General features: G+C 46.9%; 1 protein-coding gene across 1 annotated transcript in view; it reads left to right on the top strand.

The window, feature by feature from the left end:
• The window catches only part of PDE1B (phosphodiesterase 1B), a 35,583-nt gene that overhangs the window by 11,224 nt on the left and 2,115 nt on the right, over positions 1-22,244 (top strand). Inside the window, exons 3-15 of the mRNA XM_036759960.1 lie at positions 11,534-11,647; positions 12,455-12,637; positions 13,478-13,544; positions 13,916-14,032; positions 16,878-17,018; positions 17,727-17,827; positions 17,948-18,073; positions 18,337-18,438; positions 19,601-19,721; positions 20,203-20,284; positions 20,697-20,805; positions 21,208-21,308; positions 21,813-21,933. Coding sequence (XP_036615855.1) covers positions 11,534-11,647; positions 12,455-12,637; positions 13,478-13,544; positions 13,916-14,032; positions 16,878-17,018; positions 17,727-17,827; positions 17,948-18,073; positions 18,337-18,438; positions 19,601-19,721; positions 20,203-20,284; positions 20,697-20,805; positions 21,208-21,308; positions 21,813-21,913 — 1,465 coding nt within the window. The 3' untranslated portion in view covers positions 21,914-21,933. The remainder of the gene's footprint in view (positions 1-11,533; positions 11,648-12,454; positions 12,638-13,477; positions 13,545-13,915; positions 14,033-16,877; positions 17,019-17,726; positions 17,828-17,947; positions 18,074-18,336; positions 18,439-19,600; positions 19,722-20,202; positions 20,285-20,696; positions 20,806-21,207; positions 21,309-21,812; positions 21,934-22,244) is intronic.

Genomic DNA, 22,244 nt, shown 5'->3' with positions numbered 1-22,244 from the left:
TCTGCCACCAGGGGGGTTATTTTTATCTCTTGGTGCCGCCCCCGCCACTCTGCCCAACCAGCTGCCAGAGCTGGGGATGTGGGCACAGCTACGGAAAGTAAGGGCATGTTGTGTAGTGGTGGTGGTGATGGGAATGTGAATCTTGGACCTAGGTGGCTACAGGGGAGCTCCCAGCCCTCCAGATCTTACATCTGCCCACCTGCTAATGGACTATTGTCACTGGCTTACTTCCTGCCTCCCCTATCTCATCAGGTCAGGGAAAGACAGTATAGAGGGGTGGGAAGGACAGTATAGAGGGGTAGAAAAGAGTGGGGTGGGTTTGTAGTTTTGCCTTTAAGGACCAGGGTGCAAATAAGATGCAAACAGATCAGGATCTTGGGAGGCGACTCTCCGGACAGTGTCTCACCTTCCATCATCTTCCTCTTCTTAGCTTCATTCATGTACCCTTGTCATCTGGGGTTTGGGGAACCCCTAGCTCCTCTCACCAACCACGACCGCCTTCTCCTTAATGCCCCTCTGCATCTGAACTTAGCTGTTTAATCTCTCTGGAAGTCTCTGCTTTCTGAGCTGTTCAAATGACAGTCATAATGCGCAGGCTGCCGTCCTCACCTTTAATTGCTGTTACGAAATCATCTTTTGTTATTGCAGTCATTGCTATTAATAATAATACCATTTATATAGCACTTTACAAGTATCATCTCCTCTTATCCTCCTAACAACCCGGGGAGTTAGGTTTTACCATTAGCCCCATTTTAGAGATGAGGATGCAGAGGCAGAAAGAAGTTAAATGACTTACCCAGGGTCACATAGGTGTCTGAGGACAGATTTGATCTCAAGTCTTCTTGACACCAGCTCCAGGGCTCTATCTACTAGGCTACCCAGCTGCCTCTATTCTCAGGTCTTCTACAGGTGGAAGATATTGCTGCCTCCTGTAGTGAGGAAGAAACTCCTAAAATCTCCAATTTTAGGGGCTGGAAAAAAAGGTAGTGCATTTGACCTTAGCTGGGGTTGCCATATCTGTCCCCCTGCCAGTAGACGAGGTAGCATTTTCTCTAGTACAAACAGAACTGGATTACTTTTCACATCCTAGATTCAAGTCAACAAACATTTATTAAGCACTGTGTAAGGCCATTCTTTTTGAGGTTTTATTGAATTAAATCATGCTAATGTTACCCTACTCCAGGGAGGTATGGAGGGAGGCCAACAGCCTCATCAGCAGCCTAGGCATTAGCGTTACCACGTCATTGTGTACTTCAGGCTAAGCAGAGTGTTAGCTCTGGGAGTCACTGAGGGGGTCACTACTCTGAGGAGAGCCCAGTACTTGATAATTATGGCAGGGTGGATTTAGGTTAGTCTTAAGGAGGAACTTCCTAACAGCAACAGGTTTTTACCATCATGGATTTACCTGGGAGGCCATCGAATTCAACCTCTGAGTTGTACAAATGAAGTTCACACAATTAATGATTATCTGTGACAGGACTGGAACTCAGGTCTTCCTGACTCCATGTCCAGTACTCTCTATCCGCTACCCTGCCTAGTTAGGCCTAGGAGTGAGCCTAATAGGTAGAATCAGCATCTCTGCAGAATTTTATTAAACGTGATACCGTCTCATCTTGTGGGAATTGTTTGGGCACGTTAGGTGAAGGTTGCTTTGGGATGATCTAAGTCTTAGAGGCCCTGCTGCCTCACACCCAGAAGGCTGGAGGTTAGCTGCCTTCCTTGGCAGTTTAGAAGGTCAGTCTATGAGGGGGCAGGTTGGGGCTGGCCTGGCCAGGAGAGCTACTTCTGGAAAGCTGCCCAGGTTGGTGTCTGTGGTTAGGATGCTGGCAGGGCCAGAGCCAAGGATTGTTGTTTTATCTCCCTCAGGGCTTCCTACTTTCCCAGGCCCTCATTTACCTCCTAAGTAAGTTATCATACTGGTACAGCAAAAGGTAAGGCCTATAAAGGTCCTGAACCTACAGCAAACTGGTTACCTTCGTAGCTCTTTCTAAATCTTAGTGCAGCATCCTGTCCCGTGTGTGAGTGCATGTGAGTGTGTGAGTGCTTTCATCACTGAAGGGGATCTCCTGCTGTGGAATTTCTCTCTAAAGATATAAATCTGCCAGCTTCTATAATGTACAGTGTCAGAGAGTTGCCTGGAGAGTGGGGACTTGGAGGGGGGAACATTGAGCGACTGAGTGACAGCGTCACATAGCTAGTATAAATCGGAGGCATGATGTTGAACCCAAGCCTACCTGACTCCAAGGTTGGCCTGTTGTTGGCAGGGCCATGCTACCCAGAGAATTAGTTGGGCCAGTAGATAGGAGAGCTATTCACCCCAGGAGCTCCCTCTGGCCAGGCATTTTGCCCTTCATAATGTTGGAGGCCATACCTCATGTTTCTTCGTTGGGCCCACTTCCTGCCTCCATGCCAAACTAAGGAACCAATCAAAGCATCCTATTATTCAGAATTATAAGGGTCCTTAGAGAATATCTATATTCCAGTTGCTTTATTTTACAGATGAGAGAGCTGATGCGCAGAAGGTTTGGGATTTGTCCAAGGTCACAACAGGTAGTTAGGTAGCAGTCTGCATTTGAACTCAGGTCCTGATTTCAAATCCAATGCCTTGAGAAGGTCACACAGTGTACCCTGAAAGTAGGTGCTTCTTATATGATTGACGGAGAAACTGAGTGACTAAGCAGAGAGGTTCTCTTCTTTCTTTTATTTTGAGGCAATTGGGGTTAAGTAACTTGTCCAGGGTCACACAGCTAGTAAGCGTCTGAGGCTACATTTGAACTCAGGTCCTCCTGACTCCAGGGCCGCTGCTCTATCCACTGCACCACCTACTTACCGCTCTTCTTTCTTTTAAAACCTATCTAAGCCCGACTTTGTCACCAGCTGACCAAAAAAGAAGTTCTCCCTAAGGTCCAAATACAATCCTTCTTGTCTCCCTTCTATAGTGTAGGACTGAATAACCCTCTGGTTCTACCACGGGGCTAGGTAAATGCATCTCTCCCATCCTCCACTCGCTGCTGTAAAATCCCTGCTCTTTACCCCTTCCCGTCATCTGAAATGATCACCTGCGCCCTCTCTCCATTTCAGTTTCTGGACTAAAAATCACCCCTGCATTTTAGCTTACTTTCCCTCCAACCACTCTATCCTGGCCCCTCCTCTGCCATGGGCAAACCAATCGTAGGCAACATCTTGGTTCCTAATAATGATGTCATCTCACAGACAACCGGGGATGGGCGGGGGCTTGAACCCCTTAGCCAATCAGAGGGCAGGCTGGGATTCCGTGCTGAACCGGCTCACCACTGGTCCCTGGTGCCTGTGCGTTCCTAGCCCTCCTCCCCTTCCCCCCGCCCCTCCAGCCACCGGCCCCTTTCCAGTTTTTGGTGGGGGCAAGTCTCCGTTTTGCTTCAGTCTCAGAGGGAACCTCGGAATAAGGGTGCAAAGCATCCTGGCTCCGCATTCAGTTCATCCCTCCGTCTCTGGGCTGAACAAACGCTACAGTAGCCAAATGTATCTTCTTCCCCCTCACTTCCTCTCCCCTAGGTTAAGAGGGGAAGGAAACATACTGGCTACTTCTAATTTCACTCCTCCTCTACCCTACCACTTTTTGCCAATCCCAGAGGGGTGGAGTGGGGGAAGTTTACCCTCAAGTCTCATCATCTCCCTTCTAGCTGTTAGCAAAGCCCACTACTATGTCCCCAAACACAAAAGGCCAGGATGTGGGGCTTGAACCAAGTCAAAAAGTCGGTAGGATTGGTGAACTATTGCTGGTCACTAACACGTGGGAGCTGGGATGCCTGGGTCTTGCGTCAGTTACTGGTTGACACTTCCCCACCTTGCACCCCGATTCCTTGGGCCTCTCCCCTAATCCCTGCCTCCTCGACCACCCTGCTCTTCTTCATTCTCCCGGTCCCCTGTCTCTGGAGTTGGGCTAGGCTGGGCTATTTTTGTCCTTTCTGGGATTCTTCTGAGAACAGTTTCTTGTTTTTGGTCTGATTCAGATGTGAAACTTTTCCTCTCATCCCCAGGCCTCTCACCCAGTTCCTGTGGGTTGGGTCTCAGCAAGCCCTCACTCACCACCTCCCCACCCTCTTGTAGTCTGGCCTTTTTCTCTTCCCATCCCCAGAGTTCTCCTCTGTCTCAGTGAAGCCTTGCTGAGGAGGGGACTCAGAGAGGAAGCCAGGGGGCTGAACAGGAGCCACTTCCCTTAGGGGCCAGATGGCCTCCGGGACAGTGTTTTAACCTCCAGAGAAGGGATTTGACTCCCATGGCCACCCCTATCCCTGTGCAGAGGAGTCATCTCCAGGGCCCCATCCTCAGGTAGGAGCTGGGAAGAATAGTTGGGGGGAGTGGGCTGCAGGTCCCTTGTGAACCACACTAATGATGTAGTTTGGGTGGGATCCAAGGTCTAACAGCTTCTAGCAGCTGGGGGAAAAACACACAGAGAATCTGGCGGTTGTTTTATCCAGACTCCTGCCTTTGTCCTTCCTGCCTCTCAACTTTTCCCCACTTTCCCCTTTCCCCCCTCTCTCTCACTGGCACTATGACAATCGACTCTCACTATTCTTTTAACTGATCCTTCCTGATCCATAGATCTTGTACCCCCTCATCTGGCTTGTAGAACTCCAGAGGAACCCCAAAGTTCACTCAACCTAAGACAATCCTGACCCACATCAAGCAATCCTTTGTTTGTTTATATCTTGTATACCTCTTTACTCACAGTGACCTGACCCGATGGGGGCTCACCTTTAGTTCAACTGTTTAGTGCAAATATGCAACAAATATTTATTAATTATCTACTATGATAATTTAGGAGAATCTAGACGGTAGAAGATTTAGAAAAATGGCGGACTTGGGGCTGAGGGAAAGATCACCCTAAGGAGAAAGTGGTATTCTCTAAGGGATAGGATTTTCGGAAATTTATATCCTGTCCTCCCTTCTTTTGGGTCTATTTCAACAGAAAAGAACTCTTTTTTCAGCCAAGTCCCTTAACTACACACTTTTAGGTCAAATGTTTGATTTAGAATCAGAAGACTTGGGTTCAGATTCCAGTTCCATTACTTACTACCTTGGACAAGTCATTTAACCTCCGTAGGCCTCAGTTTCCACATCTACAAGTATTGGGTTTGTTCCATTATTTGTTCTTGTATCCCCAGGGCCAAGCATAGTAGCTGGCACACAGTAAGCACTGAATACTTGTTGGATTAATTGATTAGGTGACCTCTGAGGTCTCTTATTATCCTCACATTTGATCTCAGGACCTGGAGTCAGGAAGACCTGAATTAAAATCCTACCTCAGATGTTTGTTTAGTCATTTTAAGTCATGTCCAATTCATTGTGACCCCTGTTGGGGTGTTCTTGGCAAAGATACTGGAGTGATTTGCAGTTTCCTTCTCTAGCTCATTTTACAGATGGGGAAACTGAGGTAAATGGTTAAGTGACTTGCTCAGGGTCACCCAACTACTAAGTGCCTGAGGTTGGCTTTGAACTCCAATCTTCCTGACTCTAGGCCTGACGCTCTTATCCACTTCACCATCTAGTTACCGTATTAGATCTTTCACCTCTGTTGGGCTCAATTTCTTCATCTCTAAAATGGGGATACTTATCTCCCAAGGTAATTGTAAGAATCAAAGGTGATAATATTTATAAAGTGCTTTGCGAACCATAAAACTATTATATAAGCCAGTTATCATTACTAGTATTATTATTTTATTACAATACCCACCCCGCCATGCCTGGAATGTCTTCCCATCACACATCTACCTCCTAGACCTGTGTGTGTCAGCGGTTCTCTTCCAAGACTTAGCTCAGATGCCACCTCCTGCAGCTCCCCTCCAGCTACTAGTACCTTCTTTTTTTTTTGAAAAAATATAATTTATTTTTAGTTTTCAACATTCACTTCCATAAGTTTAAAATTTTCTCCACCTCCCTCCCCTCTCCCCTCCTTGAGACAGCGTGCAATGCAATATAGGTTCTACATATACTAGTACCTTCTTTTATAAGGTTTTCTTGTGACTTGTAAAGGTCTGGTCTAAACCTACGCATGTTGTTTGGCCCATTACAGTATGAGCTCCTTAAGAGCAGGGGCTGTTGAGTTTTTGGCTAACCTCTAGGCTTAGCAGAGCACCTGGTATGGAGGAGGAAGTCCTTCATAGATGCTTATGGATTGAGCCTGTTACTCTATATTCTTATAGAATTCTTGAGCTGGAAGGAACTTTAGTGACTGAGTTGGGGTTCTGGATTTGAAGTCAGGAGAGATCTGGATTTCAGTCTCAGTTCTGGTGCTGATTAGCTGTGTGACCTTGGGTAGTCCCTTAACCACTCTGAGACTCAGTTTCTTCATCTGTAAAATAGAAATAATAAAGGTCCCATATAAATGCAAAGTATTCTTCTTTTTCACAGCTGGGAAGACTGAGATGAAGTAAGCTGTCCAAAGTTAGATCCTAGTTTGTGCTACAACTGGGACTGAAACCCAGGTCTCCTTATTCTCAGTCCAGCTAGTTCTACATTTCCTTCCCCAACTCATCTGGCCATTCAATGATGTGGGGAGAGACCTATCTCTGCGAGAGAGAAGGGCTGTAGATTGTATGGGGCAGGGGTGATGGGTAACAGTGGCAGAGAGGGGAAGATGGAGGGAAGGAGATTGAGAAAGGGAGGGGAGAGTGGGAGGGACTTGGGGAGAGGAAGTTAGGTGTGGGAAGAACATTGAAATGGAGGGACAGGAGGAGAAGGCAGATGGCAAGTGTTGAGTTTATTTTGCATGGAAAGAGGTATCTGAGGGAGAACTAAATTAATGGGCCCTTACAGATTCTCTAGGTCACTTCTCTGAAGGCTGTACCAAAGAGAATGGATTGAAATGGTAACAGGTAGGGGCAAAGTGTAGATTTCAGGAAAGTTTTCTTGACCAAGAACATTGTGAAGTGAGAAGGCTGGGGGATGGGGAAGTGAACACTTCTTCCTTAGAAGGCCTCAGGGAGAGAAGAACAGGTTACAAACTTGTACCAGGCAGAAGGATGGATGAGATGACCTTGGAAGGACCATGTTTGGGATCTGAAACCTCTCAACCGCCTGTATGTCCTTCCTAGACTCTTTTCCCCCTCCTCCTCCATACCGTACCCTTCCTTCTGTGCATCTGGATTGTGTTATGCTGAGATTTCAGCAAGAGCCAGACAGACAAGAGCTTCTGGGAAGGATCAGGAAGGAGATTAAAGGGAAGAACCAGAAGGTGGAGAGAATTAAAGATCAATCCTCAGCCTCATCTTCCTTTAAAGTCTTTCTCTGGAGCTGTTGGGTTTCAGTTGTAGGGTAAGGGTGGAAGCTGTGTCTGAGGCGACCTCCTGGTCATCCATCCTTCTTCCTGCCAACCGTCTTGCCTTAAGGTAGAATGGTCTCCCCTCTTGGGTTCCTTTTTGCTCGTTGTTCCTTAGCTGGTAGGCTTGAATAGTTCAGCGGAGGCAGTTGCCAGAAAGGGATCCATAGATCCCTAGAACTTGGAAGGGATTTAACTTCCTTAAAGTTGGTAGATAACTTAATGATCATATAAATCATGCAAATTCAAGGCAGAGTCTGGGTGAATGTCACAAAGCAATGCTGGAATAAATGGCTTAGAATGTTTTATTAATGCTTACAGCCAAGAGCAGCATGGAAGGAAATGGACAGATGCAGCCAGGGATAGAGTCACATGTGGTCTCCCTCGCCTCTACTGTCTTACGGGGTAACATGCTGAGTGGTATTGTGGGTGCGGAGTGGGATGTATGTTCCAGTAGAAGACCCAGAGCCACTGGGGGCCTGGGTTTACATACGTTTTTCATGCAAAGAGACTACTGTGGCAGCTGTCACTTTGCTGATGGGGTAATGGGGTCAGGGAGCATTGACTGATAGCAAAAGGGGGGTGGTTTCTAAAAATTAACTGCACAGTCCTATTCAGGATGATGAAAATGGAATTATAACGATGCCACATCAGTACACCTGCTGTAGTTTTCAGCAGCCTGGATCTGGCTAGAACTATAAATGCCCTCCACGTTGCGACTTTCCCTATCATAGTTTTGATATATCGAGAGTCTGTGTAAGCCAGGGGTGGGGAGCCTGCAGCCTTAAAGCCACATATGGCCTTCTAGGTCCTTAAGTATGGCCTTTTGACTGAATCCAAATTTTACACTTTAATGGCAGGTCTTGGGGAGGGGAGAGAAATATGGTAATATACACAAATGGGCAGGGTTATAGTCTTGATAGTTCTCTTTGGGCATTAACAGTTGGGTACCTATTACAAAAGGCAGTTTTTGCTGTTCAGTCGTGTCTGACTCTTTGTTGACCCCATTTGGGGTTTTCCTTGCAAAGATGCTGGAGTGTTGGCCATTTCCTTCTCTAGCTCATTTCACGGATGAAGAAACTGAGGCAAACAGGGTTAAGTGGCTTGCCCGGGGTCACCCAGCTAGTACATATCTGAAGCCAGATTTGAACTCGTGAAAGTAAGTCTTCCTGACTCCAGTCCCAGTTGTCTCTCCACTGTGCCACCTAATTGCCCTAAAAAAAAAGCAGAGTCACCAAAGAAATTGGCCTTTGAATCATAGAACAAGGGCACTGACCTTCAGTAGGGGACTAGGAGGGATGAGGGATGGGGCTGAAAAAGCTGATTACATTAGTAATTGGGTGGGAATACCACTGGACATGACCCTGTAGCCTTTTTTTCCACCTATCTGGGATGTGCTCCCTAGGATGGCTTGGGTGCCTGGGAAGGGAGACAGGTAGAGAAGGAGGCAAAGATAATCTTAAGTTCTGGTCAGCTGGAAAGGAACAGTTATTCCCTTAACTACTTTATACTCCATAGAGTGAGTTCCAGAGAGATGCCTTGGTCTTTCTCCCTGTGGCTCTCTCTTGTGGTCAGGTGGGCCATTGCTTCTTCCTGTGAGAAGCTCGAGCAGGGGATGAGGAATGAGCTCTAGGCCTCCAATACACATTTTCGTCCTCCTCCCTCTTTCTCCACAAGGAATAGTGCAGGTGCAGGGCTGGAGGTGAGATTTCAGAATCATTCCTTTTCAAAGGCAAAGGTAGGGGAATATTTACCATCCCTTTTCACATAGCACCCTTTTCCCTCTTCACTCCAAAAATGCTGGTTGAGGGGTTGCCTAGTAGGGAAATTTGGGAGCTATTTGGAACGTGACTTCCTCACAAGTGACTGGGATTCCAGGATTTTTAGAGGGGTTTTTGATCAAGAATACCACTGTTCTTTCTACCTCCCTTCCCCCAACCTCCTAGAGAATGGGAATTTCAATTTCCTTCCCTGACTCATTCTCTTCCCTGCCCTGACTCATAAAGTCACTTGGACCTCAATCTCTCCCCTCCCCTCCCCTCTCAGTGGGAAAGGATTCGTGCCTGATGGGGATGAGCCCTCAGTCTGTCACCTCATCCCAGAATCTGTGCTGGTATTGGCTGGGGATGGAGGCTGAAGAAAACTTACCTTTTCAATATCTCTTAGGGACCAGAACAAAAAGGGTTTCTTGCATTCACATCCCCTCCCACCATTACCCCAAATATGTATAGGGATACAGGGATAAAGATTGAGGTTAAATGTCAAAGAAGATTCCCCAGTGGGCCAAGTCTCTGAAAAGATGTATGGGGGTGAGGAGATTGTACTTTTAGGGGGAGTCTCCAACAGAACAGATACTCCGCCCTTACCCTGCAGCGTGCACACGGGAACATTCTCTTGTGCTTTGGGGAGAATTGATTGATGCAGAGGCAGGGGGATGGCTGCAGTGACTCAGCCCAATTGGACACTTGCCACGACACAGATCTGGCAAGGCGAGTCTTAGGATGCTCTTTGGCTGGCTGATGAATATTGGAATCTCAGCCTGTTAGCGCTCTCTGGCAGGAGAGAGCAGTTTAGTCGTGTGTGTATATGTGTGTGTGTGTGTATGAGTGTATGTGTGTGTGTGTATGTGTGTGCATGTGTGTATGTGTATATATCTGTGTGTATGTGTGTATCTCTGTGTGTATGTGTATATATCTGTGTGTATATGTATGTGTATGTGTGTTTATGTACATGTGTGTGCTATGTGTATGTATATATGCATGTGTTTCTGCCTGAGCTCTAAATGTCTAGGGGCCTGGGGCAGGGCCTCAGAGGCCTGGAAATCCTTGTGCCCCACAGGGAACATTTCTCCAGATGGAAGGACTGTTACTGAGTGTAGGACATTTTTATTACAGAATTTATAGGTGGCAGTGACTACCGTAGGATTAATAATAATGATAATAATAACCAATGTTGAACTTTTTGCAGAGTCAAAATCCATGATTTTTTTTTATCCAAGTAGGTTTATAAAATCCGTAATTATCTCATTTAGTCCTCATAATAACCCTGTTTAGGTTACAAGTATCATCATCCCCATTTTATATAGATGAAGAAACTGAATCTCAGCAAGGTGAACATGATTTCTGTTCAATACACACAGCTCTAAGTATCCATGGTTATAGAGCTAGGAGGCAGATTTCATCTCTCGCCTCTCCTGACTCTGAGGTCAGTCTGTCTTCCCACTAGATCAGGCTGCCTCTAGAATACCTTTAGACTAACCTGTTTTTAATATCCAAGTGAACAAATGGGGCAGTGTGGTGTAGTGGAAAACGCATTGACTGATCTTGGAATCTGAGGACTTGGAGATCCAGAATTTGTTTTGACGCTTGCTAGCTGTATGATCCTGGGCAAGTCACTGAAAGATCAGTTGGTCAATAAATATTTATTAAGCACCATGTGCCAGGCACTGTGCTAAGTGGATCAGAATGAGGTTTATCATACCACACTATCCACTTCCCAGGGTGGTTGTGAGGGAAGTATTTTGTGAGCCACAAAGTATTATAGAAATGTGAATGGTTACTATATAATCCTGAAGGAATCTTTTTTTGGGGGGGGGGAATGCAGTTCAGTTAAGAGAAGCAGGATCAGAACTGGAAGCAACCTTGGAGATCATCTAGGCTAACCCTCTAATGAGGGGTAAAACATTTCTAAAATGTTACAAATGGGGAAACTGAGGTTTGCTCAGGCTTCACTGGAGAGACAATGAATGTACTATAAAGAAAATGATGTTGGACTGTGTGTATGAAAACCTCGGTTCTAGTAACAACTGTGCCTCTTTCTAGTTGTGTGACCTTGGCCTAGCCACTCAAACTCTCTGAGCCTCAGTCTCCCCATCTGTAAAATGGAGGGTGATAATAATACTTTCATCGACTCCCTCACAGGGTTCTCATGTGGAAAAATCACTATAAATGTGAGGTGTTTCGAGTAATTCCATTTTGCAAAGGTTCTTATTTATGTGAACTTGTGGGCATGTTTACAGTGAGAGGAGATGAGGGTAGGTGGCCCAGAAGTGGATGGAAGGCCTGAGGGAGCCAGTGTGGGATTTCACCTTAACCTTGGATAAACCATATGCTCAGCCTAGAGTTGCAGGATGGTCGGACCAAATGCATCCTGACTGAGAGCCCGGGCCGGTGATGACTGGGACAAGTTTCTGAGGTTTGTGTTCCCTTCCGCCTCTTCTCTTCCTCCCTGCAGGCTGCGCTACATGGTCAAGCAACTGGAGAATGGGGAAGTGAACATTGAGGAGCTGAAGAAGAACCTGGAGTACACGGCTTCGCTGCTGGAAGCTGTCTACATTGATGAGACCCGGTGAGGGCAGGCTAGGGAGAGAGCCAGAAGGGTGAGCAATAGAGTCAGCAGCAGGTAGGGAGGCAAGGCAGGGAGCGAGAGCAGAGGGAAAAGGGGATGGAGACAGAGAGGCAGATAGAGATCATGGAGAGATAAAGATCAGAGAGACAGGCAGGCAGAAACCAGAGATTAGGGAGAGACAGGATCCAGGAAGACAGAAAGGGAAAAGCAGACAGATACATTGAAATAGCAGGGAAAATATAGATTCATTCTCTCTCTCTCCCTTCTCCCTCTCTCCTTTCTCTCTTCTTCTTCTTCTCTCTCTCTTTCTCTCTTCTTTCTGTCTTTCTTCTCTGTCTCTCCTTTCTCTCTCTTCTTCTCTCTCTTTCTTGCTCTCTTCTGTCCTTTCTCTCTTTCTTCTTCTTCTTCTTCTTCTTCTTCTTCTTCTTCTTCTTCTTCTTCTTCTTCTTCTTCTTCTTCTTCTTCTTCTTCTTCTTCTTCTTCTTCTTCTTCTTCTTCTTCTTCTTCTTCTTCTTCTTCTTCTTCTTCTTCTTCTTCTTCTTCTTCTTCTTCTTCTTCTTCTTCTTCTTCTTCTTCTTCTTTCTCTCTGTCCCTCTATCTCCACTCCCCCCCACCTCAGAAACAGGAAGAAATAGCTGGAAACACACAGAAACAGAGATAGAGACTGAAACAAGATGAGAAATCTGGAGTAAGAACTCCTAATTGATGCTTCTTAGTATCCCCATGGGGGTAGCAGGGATCAAGGCGGTGGTGGGCGTAGTGGTGATCCTTCTCTGTCCACTCTTCCCGCCTTATCCTGGGTTTTAGACAAATACTGGACACTGAAGATGAGTTACAGGAGCTCCGCTCAGATGCTGTGCCCTCCGAGGTTAGGGACTGGCTGGCGTCCACCTTCACCCAACAGACTCGAGCCAAGGGCAGACGAGCGGAGGAGAAGCCAAAATTCCGAAGCATTGTCCATGCTGTGCAGGCTGGGATATTTGTGGAGCGGTGAGGTCCCCTCCCTCAAATCCCTTCCCACCTTCCCTCTTCCTCTTAGCCCCACTGACTATTCAACCTGTGTATTCCTTAAACCCATTTCTAGCTTCTTTACCATCCATTCCAGCCTCCCTAGACTTTTAGCTCTTTCCAAACCTAGTTCTCTCAGCCTACCTGCCTCTTCACTCCCCTGTATCCTTAGATCCTTTCCTCATATCCTTATAGCCCCAGCTGTGTGGCTGTGTGGCTATGTGACTGTGGCTGTGTGTGTGTGTGTGTGTCGGGCGGTCAACTAGGTGGCACCATAGTAAACAGATTGCTAAGCTCAAATCTGGCCTCAGATACTTACTAGCTATGTGGCTCTGGGTAAGTCACTTAACCTTGCTTGCCTCAGTTTCCTCATTTGTAAAATGAGCTGGAGAAGGGAATGGCAAACTACTCCAGTATCTTTGCCAAGAAAACCCCAAATGGGGTCACAAAGAATTGGACACAAAATGACTGAACAAAAGCATTTATGTATGTATATATATGTAGATATACATATATATACATACATAAATATATTCCCCTTCAACTTTCTTTTCGTACCTTCACACACACTTCACAGACCTCCCTCTACTTACCTTATTCCTTACACTGACATTCCTTTAACCATTCTTCCCTCTACCCCTTCTTTTCATATCCTACCTTTCATTCCCCAACTTTCACCCCTCTGCCATCAACCTCTCATATCATTCTTCTACTCCCTTTCTTCCCATGACAGACCCTCTTACCCTCCACTCCCTAAAATGTCCCTCTAGTCTCTATATTCTCACGTATCTCCTGTCACACCTTTTCCTCCTCTTCCCCTAGGATGTTCCGGAGAACCTACACCTCCGTGGGCCCCACCTACTCCAATGCTGTTATCAACTGTCTTAAGGTGATGCTCAAGGAAGCTCATAGGGAGCTGGGAGTATTGGGAAGGGAGGGGATCAAAGTTTGTGTCCACTGACCTGTTTCTTAGAAGAATTCCTCTATTTCCTGCATGCTCTCTCTAGCTCTCCCACCATCCTTCCTTTCCTCAAGGAGGGTGCACCCCTCCATGGACCTCTTGTTCTGTGTCTCCCCTGTCCTAAGAGATGGCCAGGGAAGGAGATGCTTGGCTTTACTTTTTTCCCTCCCTTCATCCTCTACCCTCTCTGTCCATTGGGAAGCCATTCCTAATGTTCCTCTTATTTCTGGGAGGCTCCCCTGGGATGGGTTTGGGATTACCTCATTTCTTAGTCCACCTAATCCATGGTCTTCACACAGACCCTGGACCATTGGTGCTTCGATGTCTTTTCCCTGAACCGGGTGGCAGATGACCATGCCCTGAGGACCATTGTCTTTGAGCTGCTGACTCGACACAACCTCATCAGCCGCTTTAAGGTCAGAAGTCAGTCCTTTCTTAGAGTAGTACTCGCCTGCTCTCTCCCTGTCCCTCTCTGTCTCTGTCTTTCTCTGTCTCTGTCTGTCCCTGTCTCTGTCTCTGTCTCTGTCTCTGTCTCTGTCTCTCCTTCTTAAAAGATCCCCAGGATAGGAGATTTTCTCAGCCTCTTTATTCAGCCTGGACCACAAGGAAAAGGTCCCCTGACTACTAACATCCTTGTCATTAGAGTGCTTTGTCAGCCCCTCTTTTATTGGTTTGCCTTTCCTGTTAATGGAGATCAGCGGGCCTCTCTCCCCCTGAGATTCTCCCTTCAGAACCTGTCCAGGGCTTTGCCTTCACCTTGACCTTCTTTTCTGTAAGCTGAATTTTTGGGCTACCTTCCTTTATCTCTGTAGTTCTCCCCCTCTCCCCCACAACCCTGCCAGAAGCCTCCCAGCCTTCTTTTCCAGGTTTCCCCAAGACTTCGTCGAAGGCAGATGCCAGACATTGCTATGTGGGGCCATCAGACCACCTCCAGATGTTCTCCAGGAGACCCCTCTCTTGAGGAAAAAAAAGGGGAAAAAATCTAGTAATTTTCAAGCTCTGGTTTCTGTCCAAGAAACTTTCATGAAGAGTAGGCCTGGGGCTGAGTTGAGGATGTGCAGAAGAGAGAGCAGGAGCCAAGTCTGCTTAGCAGCTGGGCCAGGGAGACGGGTTCAAGGGTTAAAACCCTTCCTCTTTTGGGTCTCAGTGGAGGGAGCATCTCAAGGGAATCTGGGCAGGAAGAACTTCATCTTCATGGAAAAGTCATTTGGAAGGGCAAGAAAAATGTGTGTGTGTGGCGGAGGTGGGGGGGGGAGGAGGAAGGCTGTCTCTGAGCTTCAGAGGGGTGGAGCTATTGCTATGGAGATTGTTTGGTAAACTTGGAGTCTAAGAGGGTAGATGTTAGCAGCTAGGGAGGTTGCGTGTGAGTGCATCCAGTGTGGGAGGTTGATTGGAGAGGGGAATTAGGTGGAGTACATCTACCCAGGAACCTTAATCCTTCCAAGGGAGTGAGTTAAAGCAATCAGTTTATCTTTCTGCTTTTATAGGGATAGAATGGGTGCGTGTGTGTGTGTGTGTGTGTGTGTGTGTGTGTGTGTATGTGTGCATGCGCATGCAATAGGAGAGAGAGAGAGAGAGAGAGAGAGAGAGAGAGAGAGAGAAGTATGAATGTGTGTGCCTGCGTGTGTCTCCTCCTTGGACCTTTAACCATATCTGCCTAGCAGCTGGGCCAGGGAGACTGTGTCCAGGGTTAAAGCCCTCCTCCTTAAGCCTAATCCCTTTATTTTACAATAGAATAGTCCATAGCTTTCTGTGGTCAGTGACCAGTCCTCTTGAGGGCTGACCTTCATCCATCCTGCTGCAGCCCTAGTTTCTTTTCTCCAACTCCTGCCCCGTCCAGGAAGCAGGAGTGTCAAGTGGAGCATGGCACTTGGAATAAGATGTCTTAGGTTTTAGTCTGATTCTCTCCTTTAGTATTTCACATGACCTTGGGCAGTTTCCTCGTCTAAAGAATGGGGATGATAATAGTCCTTACTCTACTTAACCCACAGGGTTGTTGTGAAGAAAGGGCTTTGTAAACTCTAATGTACAATAGAAATGTGAGACAGTTATTGGGTAGAACCCCTCTCAGCTCCTAATCCTCACAAAATCAGAAACCAAATCCATGCTAAATTCTGTGTCTAGCTCTTTAGGGACCATGCTGGCTTGAAGGTCCAGGAAGAAAACAAAAGTATTTGTTGGGCTCTGTCTAGATCCCCTGCATCTCTAGAGTTAAGATTCCCAGGCCCTCCTGCTCTGGTTTTTCTCTGAGCACCATTCTTTTGGGCTCCCTCCAAATTCTGAAAACCTTGCTCTGAACCTTCTTTCCAATCTTTGTTCCCTCTCTGAGCACCTGGACTCTTTCTGGCCCTCCCCTCTCTTCTTCCTCACCCTCCCACCCCAAGGGACACCATGGCAACGTCAAAAACCATTGGGTGGTTGCCGTGGATACAGTTCTTTTGAATTCCCTGTATTTGGGGCACAGCCCTCCAGGGCTTGGAGGGGTTTGGCTTTGGGGTCTGGAAGACTGAATGGAGGGAGGAGTAGATCTGAGGCTTATATTGTCCTTTTATTCCTCCGCCATCTAGACACAACCCTCCAAATCAGTCTTCCTAAATCCAGATTGACAACTCCTCAATTCATCCCTACCTTAGACCCTCCTCGGATGATGGGGATCATCTGGAGCAGGGGTTCTTAAACTTTTGTGTGTGTCAGGGATGGTACCCCTTTGATAGTCTGATGAAGTCTAAGGATGCCTTTTGTGAGTAATGATTTTAAATGCATAAAGTAAAATGCCAAAGATCGTATGAAAATACAGAGGATCACCAAACCCTCAAAATAAGTGAAAATAAAAAATGTTTTCCCACCCAAGTTTATGGACTCTTTGAAATCTGCCCCCCCCGCCCCAGGATGGGGAGAATACCACAAATCCTTATTTTTTGGAAGCTTTCAGTATAATGGGACATGCACACAGAGATGGAAACCAGGACAGGTGGAGGAGCAGCTGACTAAGGCACCTGCTATTGCAGAGGAATAGAGAAAACATATTGAATGAGGGGAGGATTAGTACTGTAGGTCTCTTAGGTGAAAAAAGACTTTGCCAAGGTCGTGATGTCCTTCCTTCTGTTGTACCTGCTAGAACTTCTTCCATAATTGAGTGGCGGGAGGAGAAAGAAGGGTCTCTCTGGCTTTTAAAGGCTTCCTGGGAGAAGATGACCTTACTCGCTACCTATCTCTCAGATAGTTCTTCATTAAGTCTAACTTTCATCCTTCCTGTTGTAGCTTCCCACTGTGTTCTTAATGACGTTCCTGGATGCCCTGGAGGTGGGTTATGGGAAGTACAAGAATCCCTACCACAACCAGATTCATGCAGCTGATGTCACTCAAACAGTCCACTGCTTCCTCCTCCGCACGGGGATGGTGGTAGGTGACCCCGAATACCCAGCCCCCAGGAAATCAGACGTAGAAAGCAGCATGCTCTTCTTGTGTTTATTTCAAGTTTCTAATTTGTTTCTTAGTTTAGTGGTGTCCCTGGGTAACTGCCTCAGAGTGTGGATGGAGGATGGGTGTAGGTGGGATGGGAGGATATACAGGGCATCAGGGGATCTTGGACCCTTCCCAGGAGAGTTGAAACCTAAGGTAAATATGAGGCAGTGAGGTGATATAATGGATGGCGTACTGAACTTGGGCATCAAGAAGATCTGAGTTCAAATTCTGCCCATGATGCTTACTGTTTGACTCCTGGGTTCTGTTAATCTTAGTTTCTTCATTTGTAAAGTGGAGATATAAATGGCATCTACCTCCTAGAAATATTGTGAGGATAGAATGAGATAAAATTTGTAAAGCACTTTGCAAATCTTAAAGCCCATCCGGGATGTTCCAAAAGTTTTAGTGTCGTTTTAAGTTGCTAAAACAAAATTGCATTAAGACTTTGGGGATTTTTTGCAGGTGATTATTAGCTGTTATGCTCTTCCTTAACATAAAAGTTGATCTTGCAGAAGGAAATGATGGGATGTAGTGGTAGGTAGCCTGAGGGTTACTGGGGAGGAGAACTCTCTCAGCTCTTTCCACACCTCTCCAGTATCCCCAAGGTCTGGCTTCTCTGCCTCATTTCCTCCCCCTCCCCCCCAGCACTGCCTGTCGGAGATTGAGGTCCTGGCCATCATCTTTGCTGCTGCCATCCATGACTATGAGCACACAGGCACCACCAATAGCTTCCACATCCAGACCAAGTGAGGGGCCTGGGCCTGGGGTGTGGGAGAGGGAGGGAGGGTGAGCCAGGGAGATGGAAGGGCTTTGGGAGCTCTCTCTGCTAGGGCAGGGGCCTGATGCGGATGACCTCTGGCACCCAGGTCAGAATGTGCCATCCTGTATAACGACCGCTCAGTGCTGGAGAATCACCACATTAGCTCTGTCTTCCGAATGATGCAAGATGATGAGATGAACATCTTTATCAATCTCACCAAGGATGAGTTTGTGTGGGTGTCCACTCCTCCTCCTTCTTGGAAATGCTTAGTTCAGACCCCTTTCCCTTTCCATCCCCTCCCCCTACTCTTACCCTGACCTCTCTTTGTGTAGTCCAAGGGTTGGGGAAAGAGCTCTCTGCCAAGATCAGATGATCTATCCCTTCTCTGGGTCAATTTCCCATCCCTTCTATTCTATCCTTCACCTCCACCCAACCTCCCCAGGCTGGAGCTGGGCCTGAGGTGTGGACCTGAAACCTGTCTCTCTTTCTGCACAGAGAGCTTCGATCCCTGGTCATTGAGATGGTGCTGGCCACAGACATGTCCTGTCACTTTCAGCAAGTCAAGTCCATGAAGACTTCTCTGCAACAGCTGGAGAGGTGAGCTAGCGGGGGAAGGCTGGGCTTGGATCAGAGCAATGGGCATATCTATATCTATATCTATCTATCTATCTATCTATCTATCTATCTATCTATCTATCTATCTATCTATCTATATCCTGTGCTGGGGAGAATATGGCCCAGTGAGGAAGACCCTGATCTAGGGGCTAGGAGAGCTGAGTTTCAGTCTCAGCTTTACAATGACCTTGGACAAATCTCAGTTTCCATATCTAAAACCATGTTTGACCTCCACACTCCACCGGGCTCTAGTAAAGGGCCAGTTGGGGGCACATGAAAAACATCCTAGAAATGCAGGGCTGCAGTATTACTATTGGTTTTGCTTAAATATGTATGTGTGGTTATTGTGGGTGTAGAATTGCATAGTACTTGGGTCTCTTATGAGGGCAGGAACTGTCTCCTCCCTCTTTGGGTGTCCCCAGTACTTAGCACAGTGCCTTAGTAGGTGCTTAATAAATGTTTGTTGATTGATTATGTGTGTGTGTGTAAGAAGGTGAGAGCTGGGGTGGATGGAGTCAGCATAGCATCATCAAGTAAAATGTTAGTTTTGGAATTAGAAAAATCTGGGTTCAAATCTTACCTCAGACACTTCTTAGCCATGTGTATGTGAGCAAGTCACTTAATTCTCTTTGCCTCAGAGAAATCCCTGGGATTTGTCTATTAACTAGTAATCGAGGTTGTCTGTGTTGTTGGAAGGAATTTCCGCGCTGGTAATCCCCTACCAAATGGAATTCTAGATGCTTTTCGTGTTAGAGTGTAACAAAATGATATGAGCGTGTGTGTGGACAGGTCCCGAGTATATGTTACATACACACATATGCATGAACAATACATGCACATACACATATATGTCCATTTGCCTACACACCTAGACAGGTATGCTCATGCATACATGACTCTTTGTGCACACATGTATGCATATATGCATATATACAAGCATATAAACATCTCATACCTAATTCTGTATGTGGACAGGCCTTCAGTCTGTGTTGTGTTGGTAGTGTTTGTATGAGGAAGTTCCTGAATGTCCATAGTGTCTCATATTTGAGTGTGTGTCTGAGTGTAGATTGGTCCTCCTTGAGGCTGTGTGTGAGTGGGTGCCCTAGGGTTTCTTCTTAAGAATGGCCAGTCTTTCACACCTCAGGATTGACAAATCCAAGGCCCTGTCCCTCCTGCTCCATGCTGCTGACATCAGCCACCCTACCAAGCAGTGGTCAGTCCACAGCCGGTGGACCAAGGCCCTCATGGAAGAATTCTTCCGGCAGGTATGTGGTCAGTGTGGCACTCTGTTCTTTGTCTCTCTTTCTCTGGCAGTAGGACCTTTCTCTTACCCATTCTGAGTAGGAATGAGAGGGAGGCAAGAAGCAGGGAAATGTGGGGAGGGGGGAGGTGTCTTGGGCCTTTCAGTCGAATTTTGACTTCAGTTTCCTTCTCATCCCTCTGGGCCTTCACAGGAATATCCATTAGCCTTCCAGCTGCTCTCTCAGGACTGGATACTCACCAGTGGGAATAAACGTTTTTATTCTGCATATCCAAAGACAATAATAACTGGGGCTCCTTTGAATAGCCCTTGAATGTCTTAGATTTTCAAATGAAAGGCACAGAAATTACTCCAAAGCCCCTCTTTTCCTTTTCCATAGTTCCCTCCCCAAACCCTGCCTCCCAGGGTCCTCTAGCCCATACCTGGAAAAGCCTCAGGTTAGCCTGGAATGTTCTATCTCCCCCTACCTCCCCTCTTTCTCCTAGGGGGACAAAGAGGCAGAGCTGGGCCTGCCCTTCTCCCCACTCTGTGACCGAACTTCTACCCTGGTGGCTCAGTCCCAAATCGGTGAGTGACCACCAGGCTTTGCAGGGAGGAGAGGTTGGGGGGTGGGAGGTGGTAGTGGGGGAGAATGAAGGCTAGCGCTGGGTCTTCCTGAAGCCGGGATCAGACAGTTTCTAAACCTTCACCTGAGCCACAGTTCAGTAGGGATCCATGGGGCTGATTGATTATAAAGCCCTCTTCAGTTCAGGGGTGGGGAACCCGCAGCCTCAAGGCCACACGTGGACCTCTAGGTCCTCAAGTACGGCCCTTTGATTGAATCTGGTATTTGAATTCAGTCAAAACCCTCATTCACCCCTGCCCTAGTCCCTGAGGGTCAGCATCTTATTTAGCTTTGAATTGAGTCAGGACCGTTGCCACTCCATTCACCCACTGGTCCACCTTTTCTTCTGCCCCTTTCTTCCCCCGCCCGATGCAGGTTTCATTGACTTCATTGTGGAACCTACTTTCTCTGTTCTGACCGATGTGGCTGAGAAGAGCGTCCAACCCTTGGTAGATGATGGCTCTAAGACAAAGACAAAGCCTAGGTGAGGGCTTCTGGGAGGAACCTTCAACATCTAGTTCTCAAAGGATGCCCAGGTCCTTTGGCTTTGGGGTGTTAGGGAGGCCCACAGAGAAGGCAGGTAGATATGGAAGATACAGGGGTCAAGTTCATTATTACTCTGATAGTTGATTTCCACCTGCTTCTATTATTTTTTGTCCCCTTTCCTCCTCTACCCTTTCCTTGTGGGCCATGTTCTATGTTTGTGGTGGGGGGGAGGCAAAAAAGTAGTCTCCCATTCACTTGGCCTGGGGTCCAACACCCTGGGAATCATTCAGGATCCATGGTACTGGTTGGGGGTAGGAGTTAGGGGAAGAGATTTCTATATAGGATGGGATTTCCCATAACATGGCTCCCAGAGGCATCAGCCCTCTCTGGATTTTTCTAGGGAACCTGGGGACCTCAACCCTGACCTGGTCAGCTTTCGTACTACCTGGACCAAATACATTCAGGAGAACAAACAGAAATGGAAGGAGCGAGCTGCTAGTGGTAGGTACCAGGTCCTGGTTGGGAAAGGGGTGCCAGAGAGGAAAAAGAAGTTGGGCAAATATTGATTCTACCCTTCCTTAAACTACCCACCAGGGTTCCTAGGCCCCTTGTCCCCTCCCTGCTAAGGAGGGAGGGCAGAAAAAGAGGGAATGCCCTGCAAATAGAATAGGAGACAGTCAAGCTAGATTTCAGGAAGGACTTAACAGAGATAGCCAAGGTAATCATGTTAATACTACAAATAGTAATTAATGTAAATAGCAGTTTAAGATTTGCAAAGTGTGTCCTTCCAATCGAACTTGTAAGACAGGCACTTGAAATATTAATATCCACTATTTTCACATGGGAAAACAGCCTCAGGGATGAGGACTGAGGAGGTTTTTAAGGTGCTGGAAGGATGAATCTCCTATGAGATGTAGGTTAAATAGAGGTGAAGTGACCATGCCCTGCCCTAGATCTGGGACTTGGGAAGGTAGAACATCTATCTCTTATCCACCTTCCCATCAGGCATCACCAATCAGACTTCCATCGATGAGCTGTCCCCATGTGAAGAGGAGGCTCCTTCGTCCCCTGCTGAGGAGCTCAGTCAGAATGGGAACCTGGATTAGCTGCCTGGGCCCAGGCTCAGGTGAGCACAAGGCAAGAAGAGGTAGGGGTGGTTCAGCTAGCGTCAGGGCTAGGGCCGAGAAATCTCAGAATCCCTTGGGAAATGCCATCCACCTGTGCCTCTCGCTATCACAGAATACTAGAGTCAAGGGATCTTAAGAGATTCAGTTTTTCTGACACTTAGGTCAAGTCCTCCATCCATCATGACATATCGCCTCTCTAAGCCCTTAACTAAAGACATAAGTTGACTGACCACTGTGTTCCCTTGTGGAATGAAAATAAATTCTTTTAGATACAGACAACCTTATTCCCCTAAACACTGCCTGTGGTGAC

This window comes from Trichosurus vulpecula, chromosome 5 (genome assembly GCF_011100635.1).
Source record: "Trichosurus vulpecula isolate mTriVul1 chromosome 5, mTriVul1.pri, whole genome shotgun sequence".
NCBI classification, from domain to species: domain Eukaryota; kingdom Metazoa; phylum Chordata; class Mammalia; order Diprotodontia; family Phalangeridae; genus Trichosurus; species Trichosurus vulpecula.
This window is presented reverse-complemented; position numbering and strand designations above follow the sequence as displayed.